Source organism: Adiantum capillus-veneris, chromosome 1 (assembly GCF_014529385.1).
Source record: "Adiantum capillus-veneris isolate H3 chromosome 1, ASM1452938v2, whole genome shotgun sequence".
Lineage (NCBI taxonomy): Eukaryota > Viridiplantae > Streptophyta > Polypodiopsida > Polypodiales > Pteridaceae > Adiantum > Adiantum capillus-veneris.
Genome location: NC_140931.1, coordinates 140,211,605 through 140,225,063, shown reverse-complemented (window position 1 = coordinate 140,225,063; position 13,459 = coordinate 140,211,605). Strand labels below are relative to the sequence as shown.

Sequence of the window (13,459 nt, the reverse complement as noted above, 5' to 3'; positions counted from 1 at the left end):
CGGGGACATCTGATTTAGTTAATTCCACTATTGGAGTGAAACAAGGCTAACCATTGTCTCCTAATCTATTTGGTACGTATATAGATAGGTTTCCGATTACATTGACGGAGGGTAACAGAGATGCCCAACTGGCAGGTACATGGATTCCATTGTTGTTATATGCTAATGACATTGTGTTGATCTCTGACTCACCGGAGGGTATGCAGTGACATTTGGATGCATTACATAGCTTTGCGGAGGATAGTGGATTGTCTGTAAACCTTGGTAAAACCAAGGTTATGGTGTTTAACACCACACCGCAGTGGATCAGGAGATCAGCACTTACATTCACTTATGGTCAGGAGACTGTGGAGTACACATATGCATACACTTATCTTGGGTAGCCTTAATTGGGCCAAAGTTTTCTTTTGAAGAGAGCAGCAGAGACTAGACTCACCAGAGCGTTTGCGGTCTTGGGAGGATTGGAGAGGATGTGTTCGCAGGTTTAGTTCCAGGAACCCCGAACAAAGCTCTGGCTCTTTGATACCTTGGTAGATTCAGCTATGCTCTATGGGGTCCAGGTTTGGGGACCCTTTGTGGGTCAGGATGGGTGGAGAAGTATGGAGAGGCCCTTGTGGTATCTATAATCTCTCTACTAATTAGAGCCAAGGCCTCCGTGCCACATGGGATCACTAGAGCAGAGTTAGCAAGGCCCCCTATGGAGATAGTGGTGCTTACCGGATCAGTCTCCTTTATGCACAGCTTATGGGATACTACCAGAGACAGATATGCCAGATTTGCCCTCGAGTCCTCTAGACAATTAGCTTTACAGGGGGACACGTCATGCTGGTATGCAAAGATGTCCTCATGGTTCCAGATACATGGCTTCAGTATGGACAGCTTGCCTCCCTTCCAGTACTCCCTTGATGCACCATCGTTGTCTCTTCCATAGATGGAGATTACTAGACTCATTCGCCTGGACCTGACCCAGTTGGACGTGGATAGAGCCACACAGGAATTGGGCACGAAGATTGCTTTCTATAGAGAGCATCTTCTCCAACTCACAGGGGATGGGTTTGCGATTCGGCCCAGCTATATGGATACACATCAATCTCATGGATTGCGTTGGGCCATTGGTCAGATACAGACATCTTCACACCAGCTTGAGATTGAGACTAGTAGATTCAGAGGGATACCAACAACTAACAGGATATGCCGCATATGCCATACAGAGCCAGAGACGGAGATGCATTATATATGTCAGTGCACAATGTATTACGAGATACGAGGTCGCTTCCACTGTCTAAGGCTTCAGACCCTTCTCCAGAGTCATGAGCTATCAGGACCAAAGATGTCTTGGATTGTACCTACTTGAGTTTCACAGACACGGAGATAGTTTACTAAGGAGATCCAAAGAGAGACAATCTCAGAGACAAATTAATGATTTCTTCACACCAGACACCGGATAGATAGAGGAGCAGCCACCACTACAAAGCTCAGCTCATACTCACACCCGCGGTACTCTCATTGACCGAGCAAAGGAGCTAGGGAGATCGAGACACCCATGACTGAGGAGAGGAGCTTCACAACATCGACGGAGACTACAACAGAGGATTCGAGCCATACTATCTCGACATCCAGAGTACAGATGAGGATGGATTCATCACCCATTGAATCTCTCTTGTATTTGGGCACCCATTGTATCAATCATCACACATACCTCACACAGTTCCAACTAGTAGCACTTCTAGATTCAATTTAGTATCTCTTTTTCTGTACTCAGACATGGTATCAGATTCACCAATTTGTAACAGATTGGTTTCATAGGTCATTTTGGCCTTTTGAAAACGTTAATATATCATTTCGTTTCATCTATCTCTCTCTCTCTCTCTCTCTCTCTCTCTCTCTCTCTCTCTCTCTCTCTCTCTGTGCAGTTCAATTGTTTTAAGTGCTAAAAATCTGTTCCGGTCTGTTCTTTAAGTTGGCACGCCCTCCTAATACATGAAGTCATGGATGATGAAGACATCAATGGTCATGATAAGTCCTCGAACAACAACGTAGAGAGAAGCTGAAGTTGACAACTTGTTTGACCATTTTATTGCCTTTAGCAAGGATCCCTGTCATGTCAAGCACATGAAAGAGAAGGCCATGAAGACAATTTAAATTTAAGGCTACTGTCCACCCCTTATGAAGGCCCGATTTTCCAATCACTAATGTTTCAAAATATTTTCCGGTTAGGGTCTCCCTGAGGTGTTCTAGCCCACATTTAGGCACACGTAAGGCCCTCGAACTACTAATTCTATTATGATGTGCACATAACTAATTAGATAATTATTTCTAGTAAATAAATTATTTATTTACAAAGACTAATATTGTTACACCTTGTGTTCACTTGCAACATCTATGTAAACTCACTTCCTATACCATAAAAGTTACTCTTCAGTTTGATCTTAGACGGCTCACTGATATAGCATGTTAGCCAAGGGCAATATGTTACCTGACGATCATCCACATGCGCTTTAAGCCAATGCCCTTTGTGCTTGCGATAGTCAATTGCATTTGTCTCATTGGGCCAAAAATCTTTCAAAACTGAAACCACTGTTCTCATTCTTTCGATAATGGGCATCAAGACTTTAGGCATTTCAAAGATGGCAGGACGGACACATCTGTCACAGGTACCATTGCTATTAATAAATTTGAACCACATGTCATCTCTTCGAATTTGAAGCTTTTTGAATGTCAAAAAAAAAAAGTTATTTACCTTTTTCTCAGATCAACTGACAAGCCATAGGCTTTGCCAGTCTGCAAACCATTGAATGTAGTCGATTTCCATGGATTCCTCAGGTCAGTATCTAGAAATAACAAGATGTCTTGCTCCTCCTGTTATATTATTGTAAACATCTCTAAACTTATGAGACATGGCTATAGGAGGTTCTTGCTGGCAAATGGCATACCTTTTCAGAGATAAAATTCTCGAATACATAATGACCCTTTGGGGACCTTGGAGGTGACGATGTCGTAATGAGTCGCCAACCATCACCCTTTGCACCTTTGGAGCTAGATGTGCTAGCTTCTGTCCTTGAGTGACCTCTTCCTGGACTAATACAGAGAGTTATATGATCACTATGGCTTTCTTAATCTATTGTTTTTTTGGTAACCAAACGCCATCGCTGTTAACTATTGAGAGCAAACAATAACAAGAAACAAATCAACACAGCCTACTCCATCTATTGGTATGCATAATTACCAAATAAAAATTGAGAGACACACACACACACCCAAAACTACAAAAAAAAAAGGATAATGAAAGCGAAGGGTACTGAAGTTATCATGATAAGGACGCAAAGGAGTACCAAAATAAAACTAATCTTGTTCAGATAACCAGGGCAGGTAATTGCACACCCTGTAAAAGAAGGGAACATCTACTTCGCCAACAGAACACTGCAAACCTCAAGGACAAAAACGGCAGCACAGTCCTTCAACTAGGTTACAAGACTGGCCTCCTACTCTACCCTTTGTGTTGAGGACTCGTTACACTGCACAAATGCATCAACTAAAACCCTCTACAGTCACTTAAAAGAGCATAAAACTACAAATGCATCAAGCACAATTGAGTAAATATTACCTTTAAAATCTGATATAAGGTCTAGACGACAAAGAAATATTGAAAGCCTGAATTTCAAGATTTTTGTGCCATGCAATCTTATTTTCAGCAGTTGTTTGACAATGGAAAAGCTTAACTACCTTATCATGCATAATCTTGACAGAAGATGTTATCTTTCATCACTTCAGAAAAGTGTAAGGGCAAACCTAACACTCTAAAGTTGAAAAGCATACGCAATCATGGTAAATGACATCACTTGAAGTGAGTGTAGAATTGAAAGTAAGATTAAACATGGCAAAGCGTATTAGAACACAGAAGCCTTTAACCATTACACAAGCAAGCGTTTAAGCCCACATTGCAATAGGTCCACTTCTTAACATTTTTAACAATCCAAAACGTCAGAATTCTAGAATACACATTACAAGAGATTATTAAAGGATCATTTCTCACCTTTCAACAAAAGATGAGTGTGCATGTGAGTTAAACTCATCAGTTCGTTTTAGGAGACCATTGTGTATCTCAACACATTGCTGAAGTGCATCAGCAGATTTCTTGTCGTGCCGATCAAGATGATCTCCCTCCCCAATGCTTGGCACTTTCCAAAGGCCATGAGGGTTAGTCTCTAAATAAGAAATGTTTAAGCCTTCCTCCACTCCGGCATCTAACTTGTCACCATTACAGTAAACACCAAGCTCTGTCCATGTTGTTTCAAAATGTAACCTATTATGCAAGCTCGTCACAGAATCTTGAACAGGGCTACAGTGAAGCTTTTCCTCTGTGTCCAATACAAATAAGCTGTTATGCACTCTTGCTTGACTGCAGCACAACGCTTCTTCTGAACTCTTGACGAGTTTCTCTGTTGCTTTGGCTGCTGATGTAGTGGGGGACTGCTCTTTACTTTTGATCAAAGCTGGACAATCCCAATCAAGATGGTGGTTTATTAGATAGCTAGCAACCTTCATCTGCGACATAATTCCAGTCCACAACAGAAAACACGCTTTGTTAATCATGTCTCAATATCCAGCGGACAACAAAGTGACTCCCTTCGCAACAGAGACAGAAAAACAATTTCTTCAGACAGAAATAACCTATTATCATCACAACCACAAGGGTAACCATGTTGCGCACACCCACATGCACATGCAAGTTCACAAGCACGACCATCATGCAATCCGTCTTCACTAGCACATTAACCCCCATTTAATCATGGTCTTGAGCTTCCCAAGTCACATGTTTGCAAGTGAAAAGAATCAAGAGAAAATGTCTCTTTTCTTTTTTAAGAACGGCGCTTGTATCTTTGTATTACATAGGAGACAAAATGTCAGTTACAAAAACAGCCGTAGCCAGGTAACAAGATACAACCAAAGGTGAAGAAAAACCCTTCAACGTCAAAATAAGCATCCTATACAAAGCTAAGGGGAAATCCCAAAGGATCAGTACAAGAGGTTAGGGTACATGCAGACAGGACTGAGATAGAAAGCCGAGAAGTGATAAGTCTAAAGTAGCGTCACATAAATCTGCCTGTGACAATATCTCCAAGCGATGCAAAGCCTAAAGACTCCCACGATTAACCAGTGGCTAAACCACGGGGACAATATATCCCCCACCGGAACATAGGCAGAATCTACCATCCACACCAACAAAACCATATATATCCCTAGATGAATCCAAGATAGTCCTAGAGTGCATGAAGTACGGGATGAAGAAAATAGAAAGGATGCTAGTGTAGCAGGGCTACAGTGTCACAGGCACGGGACAGACAGTTAGTTACAATTGGGCTGGAGTTCACATTGGACGGACTTTCGCCTGGGCAGTGACACATGGCAGGGATAAGGGTGGTAATCTAGCCGACATGGGGCTAGATCACCACCACCACAGTTTGAAGATAGACTTAGCTGGATTGGATATTTTGTGAGCCATCGGTGGCTCTCTATGGTTGTATATATCCGTAGCTGTTTGGAGTCATTATCATCATCATCTACTTTGTATGGTCGAGCATCTTGAATCTGGTGTCTTGAGTTCATACATAGCACGTCTGCACCATCCCTGCACATTTGAGCCTCGACACCCCCATTGTACTTGTGAATTCTAGGCGTGGAGCTGTGTGTGCTGCCATACCAGAGTCTATATTGGTTCCTTTGAGTTAGTCGAGTCCCATGTTGTTCAGGTTCTACTGTTGACTCGCTGTCTTCGCTCTGTCATTCATTGTCTACATTGTTTTCAATGTTTCTATGCTGTTGGAGTGAGATTTCAAGCACATTGCATTAAGGAGCACCCCACTGTGGAGAACACGACACATTATCTCCGCTACAGGTGCTCTCATTTTTTGCACGCCCGGTGGGACCTCAACTGAAGTCTCACTCCGTTGCGCCTACAGGTCCAGGAGCTAGCTGGTTTAAGCTCTCGCATGTGTTGGTTTGCTAGTCTCAACTGCTTTGGTCCAGCTTGGTCTCGTCCCGACTAGCTTGGTCTAGTCCAGCTTAGTCCAGACCAGCTGGTCTAGTCTCTCGTCCTGGTCTAGTCACCCCCCCCCCCCCCAGTCTAGTGGAGTCTCTACCAGTGTTGAGTAAGTTAAAGGTCTTCATGCCCAAAGCTTGGGTGGGCTTTTGCTTACTGCATGACACATACAAGGCATTCAAAAGAGCGACAGTCCACTACTGAGTCCTCTGAAGTACTACCATCAGAAGCGCCAACCCTTTGTGACCAGTAGAAGTCCACCAACCCCCTTACCCCTACCTTTCTCCGCAGCTACCTTCACTCCCTCAACCAGTTCTTCCCCTCCCAACTCACCTTCCCAAGTGCATTTCTCACCCACTGTGTTATAGCAACCTCTTGAGCAACAGGCTTAGGAGCAGATAGCCATGGAGGAGCTGACAAGCGTTCTGGCTGAGGTGAACATCAAGTTCCCGACTTTCAAAGGTCTCTCCACAGAGGATGCAAACGCCCATGCAGGAGATTTGTATCCCTCTGCAAGGGTCGTGGTCTCGACAGAGAAGACGCCTACCTAGTACTCTTCCTATCAACCTTGGATGGCTTAGCAGATAAATGGTACAATCAATTTGCAGAGAACCACTTTACTACTCGGGCCACATTACAAAAGCAGTTTTGTGAAGCTTTCAGACTAGGGGACTTCCAAGAGAAGGTTTTGGATGAGTTGGCCAACTTGATCCTCCAGCCAAATGAGACTTTTGCAAACCTCATCACCAGAACCAAGTCTTTGGTCGCCAAGCTTCCTCAGTAATTAAGTGAGTATATGGTTAAGAAGTGGGTGGAGAAGGCTCTTTCCCAAACGTCTCAGCAAAAACTCCGAGAGAGTCTCCGACCTGAAGCCATTTGGAGGAGTTTGTCGCAATTGCTACTAGGCTAGAAGGGGCTAGGAAGTTCACTGACTCCCCTCAAGTTGAGACCACCTTAATATTTTTGAAGAGTCCTTCTGATCCTTTGACTTCTTTATTGATCCTTTGACTTCTTTACGCAAGGAACTTGAAGCCCTGAAGTTACAACGAGCTCTTCAAGAGGAGAGATCATTCTCTCTTCGATAGGAGAAGCCTCCACATCAAGAAGCTTTGGACCAGATCAAGTGGGAGCTTGAGGAGCTCAAGGCTCATTAGGAGTCTTAAGGCTATGGTCTGGTGTAGCTCTTGCCGTTCTCCCAAGCATCCTCCACAGGAATGCCCGCTTCGAGCTTATTGTCACTTCTGTGGGGAGTCTACGGCCATGAGGACAAGGAGTGCTTATGAAGGGACTGCAACAATTACAACAGAACCTCGCCCCTATGCTTCAACAAGGCTTGGCTCCTACATCCAATATGGTTTCTCCCTATGGTCATCCAAACCACATGCCACCTTTGCTGACAACCCCTACGCCTGCTATGCAAGGTATGCAAAGCACCTTTCCATCTCAAAGTTTTTATCATGCTAGTGCACCCTCAGGTCCTCAGAGCTTCTACACCTCAGCTTCCAACCCCATGGAGCAGGAGCAGAGACCACCTCGTCCCTCGCCTCGCTCGTCCAATCACCCCATTTTACGCTACAGTTGTGGGGAATATGGGCATTACCAAAGCAAGTATCCCCTGCCCGACGGGTCTCCGCCTTGCCGTCATTGCCCCGAGGCTAAGGATCACTACAGTAAAGATTGTCTCAAACAACCAACCTGATTGCGGTGAGCACCATTCCTCAACCGTCACCTGCTACACATGTGGTTACCCCTAAGGATAGGGTGTTGCAAGTGAAGGAGCCCATGAGTGTCCTCACTAGGTCACATCGAGCATCCCTAGGCCTCAGTCTTCCTGAAGGTCCAACTCTTCCATTTCCTCCTCAACAACCTAGTCCATTTGCAACATCTGACAAGCCACCCCCCGGTGCCAACAACCGACCGACCTCTATGCTATCTGAGATTGATGGGGCCTTCTTGGAAGCAGTAGCTGACTTGCAGCAAGTCAAAGTTCCTGAGCAAGCCTTGCCCAAAAGCGAGAAGCCTACAACAGAGACTATCTTGAAGAACACCTTTTAGCAAGTATCCCTTTACGACATGCTAAAGCTGGATGCAAATCTTCAAAGTGACACTCTTACAGTCATTCAATCTCTATACCCCAATGCAGTCCAATGGCGGACACCTCCTAGTGCAACCGTCTGAGTCTTACATAATTTCATCTCTCTCTACTCCCCTCACTGATTACAAGAGTCCTCGTCTAATTGTGTCTATTCAGGGGCAAAAATTTCAGGTGTCATAGTTAATGGGAGATTTGGCATCCACCTCATGCCTGAATTCACTATGCTGGCATTAGGTCTCCAACCTACTAGGCCCGCCCCATTCACAATGACTTTGGCCGACCAAAGAACTATTTACCCCCTGGGCATAATCGACAAGGTACCATTGCAGTCTGCAGGTGCAAGACTTCACATTCAATCTACATTTTGTGGTGGTTCGATTTCCCCAGGTTGAGGATGGCTTTCCTTTGCTTATCGGCAGACCATGGTTGCGGCACACTAAAGCACTTCATGACTGGGGCAATGACGCTATGTGGATACATACTCCAGGCGCCCCAATGAAACCCATTCGCCTTGAAGGAGGCATGGATCCAGTAGTTCATCATAATTCGTTGTCAGTGTGCACTCTTTTAAAGATGTTTTTGCCTTGTCTTACAAAGATTTGGAAGGAATCCCCACTAGAATTGGGTGTCCATACTATCCCTCTGGTTAAAGGGGCTAAGCCAATCAGAGACGAGCTTACAAGCTCAACCCTAAGTATGCGGAAGTTGTCAATTGGAGTTAGAAAACATGCAAGAGGCAAGGATCATCGTACCTGTGGAGCACTCTGAGTGGCTCTCACCCATGGTCATCGCCCCCAAGAATCAATCCAATAAAATCCGCGTGTGCGTCGACTACGCGCTCTGAACAAGGTAACAATCCCTGATGGTTTTCCCTCACCCTTCACTGAACACGTGCTCAAAGATGTGGCAGGGCACATACTTTATAGTTTCATGGATCTCTCATCGAAGGTTCATTCGCATGTATGCACATGTGGCTCAACCTTTGACATGCTTGACCAATGCTACTATGCCATTCCAATGGTCAAAGCCCAAGGCCGACGCATTTGCTTACCTCAAAAAACACGTAACTAAAGCACCTATTCTAGTTGCCCCTGATTGGTCTCTTACTTTTCATGTGCATACGGATGCAAGTCAAACGAATGTGGGTGTTGTGCTGACCCAACCTAGCAAGGAGTTCAACATAGATCGGCCCATTCACTACGCAAGCTTCTCACTAAAGAGGTTTGGCGATGGTATATGCTCTACAAAAATTATGTCGCTATTTATTAGGGGTCCACTTCACAATTATTACTGATCACCATGCTCTGTGCTATCTGCTTAATAAGCCGCAAGTTGCAGGTTGTAACAGACTTGGACACTCCAAGTCAAGATTCTACCGCGACACCACAAGAATTTACTTCAAAACAGTCCTCAGTTCACAATTGATTCGACACTGGCCCGGCGGAGTTCCGTGCCTAGAGATATTGGCCCCAAAGACTGGCGCCCCTTTCGATATTTCTTTTTGTATCAATCTGCAGCAACTCAAAGTACAAGGGAGTGGTTGGGACTCACTCTCAGACTCTACGTCCAGATGCTCTGAGAAGTGAGAGCCCAAGCCACTATTAAATAGGTTTACAAGGGATGCTAAAAGCAGAGCCCAAAAGCTTCAAAATCAAAAGCTATCCCAAAATAAAGCACTTTCAATTTTCCTCTCACAAGCCACAGCCTGGTAAAATAAAGCAAAAGCTCTCTCGATCTTTCTCTTGCAAATTGCGTAGCCAAAAGGCAGCCCCAAAACTACCGCAAAGCATGCTTTTTCCGTACAGTGCTGCCACGTCAGCATTCCGTGATTCGCACCGTATTTTGCAGGCCTGTCCGTACGACAGTGCCACGTCAGCAATCGGACAGTTTTTTTTCCCCGGGACTGTATGCCAGAAGGAGTGTGTATGTGTACTGGGCAACCAGCAGCCACGTCACCAGTTTGTGACATACCCCCCTCTTGAAAGCATTGTAATCGCCCTCGATTATGCCTGCAAAACAGACAGAAGCCACTAGGTCCTCCTCCTCCATCCACTTCGCATCCAATGCAGGATAGTTCTTGAATTTAACCAAGAACTGCCTTATCACTTTACCCTTAATCTTTCTTTCTTTATGTGCCAAAATCTGTTATGGAACAAAGATCTCGTTTTCTTCCACTTCGGGTTGCTCATCAGGCTCCCCATCTTCGAGCACATCGCCTTTAAAAGGCTTCAAGAGACTCACATGAAAAGCATTGTGAATCCTCCAAGTATCGGGCAGCTTCAGTCGGAAGGAGACATCATTTATCTTTTCGGAGATCTGGAAAGGTCCGTAGTATCGCATACTGAGCTTTGAAAAAAGCCTCTCCTTTCCCTTTTTCTTTCTCACGCGTGCCTTCTCAAAACATAAGAGCACCCAATCATTCTCAAAACTTACTCGTAGGGACATACTCGTAGGCTTCATTATTATATTCATTTCACCGCAGATTCTTAGATTCTTGTGGATCTCATGCTCCCCCTTTATCAAGGGCTTATCTTTATAAAAGGACTGGAGAGGAATTGAACTCAGGCCCCTCAGCGTGTAGAATTTCAAAGTCCTCAGGCCTAACTGCATGCACCAACATGTCGAGCTGCAGATCCAGTCGATTCACCAAACTAAAAAACAAATGCAGCGACCTCTCCGCCTCAACATTCGGCTTCGTATCCTGTTTGCTATACCCCCCCCCCCCCCCCCCCCCCCCCCCCCCTTGTTGCTGATTCGTCACTGAGCTTGAGGCCACCCAGGCTGGCTCCGCCCCTCCCTGACTCTACTCGCTCGTCGTGCGTCTCACCTTCGCAGCATCGTCATAAGATTCTGATTTATGTATCATTTTTTGAAATCGAGGACACATACTCCTTCAATTTCAAATCGCGACAATGGCAATCTGTTGCCTTTTTCCGTCTTTCTTGAGATTTCTGCAAAGCCTCACGGACCTTGGCAAAAACCGTATCCAAGTGGCGCGTGTACTCATCGGCTTCAAAAATCTTATCTTTCGTGCTTAGGAAGGGTGGAACCTTCGTAGCACCTTCAATAATCTCAAATGGCGCCTTCCCCGTCGAAGAGTGTATCGTGTTGTCATAGGCAAATTCCACTTTTCCGATTGAGTCTTCTGATCCAAGATGTAAGACTTCAATAAATCTAGTACCACTGAATTGGCAATCTCAGATTGCCCGTCAGTCTGCGGGTGGAAAGATGACGACAACTGCAACCGCGTGCCTTCTCCCAAATAGCCTTCCAAAACAAACTAGTGAATTTGGGTCCCTGTCGGAGACAATCGTCTTGGGCATGCCATGTAATCTGAAGATCTGGGCCACAAACAGTCTCGCTAAGTGATGCGGCTTAACTGTTTTCTTCACTAGGTGGAATGAAACAAGCCTGCTTGCTAAATCTGTCAATAGCAGTCCAGATACCATTGCGACCACTCTGAGTTCTCAGGAGATCAATTGCAATACTTTCCCGGGGGCGGGTGGGTATGAGCAAAGGCTGTAACAATCCCTATGCTTTATGCCTATCAAACTTGACCTTCTGGCATACCAAGCAACTGCGCACAAACTCGTCCACATCCTTCTTGAGTCTCGGCCAAAAGAAGTATTTCTCTACCCCTTTCAAGGTGGTAGCAATGCCGCGGTGACCCGTAAAAGGTGGACACTGACAGTCGGTCATAACCTTTTCCCTCAACGGCTGTGTAACGCACAACATGGTTTTCCTCATCAAGTAGCCATCCCGAATGGAATAACCCGCTACTGTTTCCCCATCCCTATCCGTGTGAAAATGTTGCATCTGCTTTTCCGATAGCTGCTTTTGTGACAAGAAGTAGCGTAAACTCTGATGGTCTGTGAAGACAGTAAAATCCACTCCGAGTAGGTAATGTGTCACGTGACACATCCCAACCCTATGTGTCCGTGGACAAGCTACACCACAGCACGGTTTTCATCAAGTCCATTCAAGTTAGATTAGAAGTGATCTGGCACTTTTGTGAGTCTATTCGTAGACCGTGCATGCCAGTCACTCGTGTAGATGCATATCCTCTGGTTGCACACTGCATAAGCATTCCATCAGAGTCAGTTTGGGGATTTTTCAGATGACTTTATCCCATTTTTCCCTATTTTTAACATTTTTCACTTATTTATTAAGTGACTTTTGTTGGGTACTCAGTAGGGCAAATTGGGTAAGTTAATATATAAGCAAATCCAAGTTAGCACAAATTGGCAAATGAGCAAAGGCACAGCAGGCTTCCCCAAGCAACAGGTGTCCCTCCCTCTCTCAACAAGACCCTCCCCAATCCCTTGGCGAGGCCACTCCTTCCACCAACGTTTTCATCATCGCTTGCATCTCCATCCATTGGCGTTTTTCAAAACCAGCCATCGCCATCCCAAGTCCCCACTTGCCCTGGCATTTTTACCTTCACTGGCAGCAGCATCAACAATTTACTAACGCCAGCATTCCCTTGCAGTTCTGCAGCGAATTCAGCCCTAAGAACGCTATTCAGCCTGCAGAAAATCCTGCGTTTTTACCCTCAGTTTCAACCTTGGAAAACGCAGCAGATTCCAAGCCTTTTCAGCCGGCAACAGCCCCTTCAAAAACGCAGCCAGACCATTCACTTCAGCGTTTTATTTCAACATAGAAACATCAGCAAAAACAGGGATTTTCAGCCACCAAGATCACCCCGATTCTCAGCCCTTTAGCCTTGTGGACAGCAAATACAAGAAGATCCAGATCAGCCCTAAAGTCATCACCATCATCGTCATCGGCATAGTCCAAATTGCATCAGTCCATTGCATTCGCATTGTACACCTTTGTGCAATCAAAGTTAGACCACTCTCGCCGACGAGAGTGGGGCCTTCGGAGGAGGGTTTTACAACCTCTCGGGTGTCGTATCTCTTCTCTCTCCTTCTCTCAGTCTCATTCACTTGCACGCACAATATCCACTCACTTTGTTCGTGATCACAGCACTCTACAAGACGGAAGGCTCTCTCCTTCCCTAAGAACTAAAAGGAACCTTGAGCAATAAAGATCACAAATCTTGAGAAAATACAACATTCACTCCGCTGCACCTTACATTGGTATCAGAGCTTTGGAAGTGTTCTGCATTACTCAAGGAAAGAACCACAAGAATTTTTTTTTGCTTGTTGCGGTTGCACAAACCCAAGTTTACTTGGGCGTGGCAATTCCTAATCGTGTTTTGTTGAAGAGTGACAAGAATCCCAAGAAAGAAGGGCTTGTCCAGCCTCCCCTTGTGTCTCTTTTCACTCATTGAGAGCAGACCGTGCACTTAGCGGCCGGCCAAT

General features: G+C 45.2%; 1 protein-coding gene across 1 annotated transcript in view; it reads right to left on the bottom strand.

The window, feature by feature from the left end:
- LOC147465687 (uncharacterized) overlaps positions 1-13,459 on the bottom strand; it is a 50,348-nt gene that overhangs the window by 12,504 nt on the left and 24,385 nt on the right. The window contains exons 2-5 of the mRNA XM_086521406.1: positions 4,034-4,545; positions 2,934-3,078; positions 2,741-2,859; positions 2,477-2,645 (exon numbers count right to left, since the gene is read on the bottom strand). Of these exons, the coding sequence (XP_086377532.1) occupies positions 2,477-2,645; positions 2,741-2,859; positions 2,934-3,078; positions 4,034-4,545 (945 nt within the window). The remainder of the gene's footprint in view (positions 1-2,476; positions 2,646-2,740; positions 2,860-2,933; positions 3,079-4,033; positions 4,546-13,459) is intronic.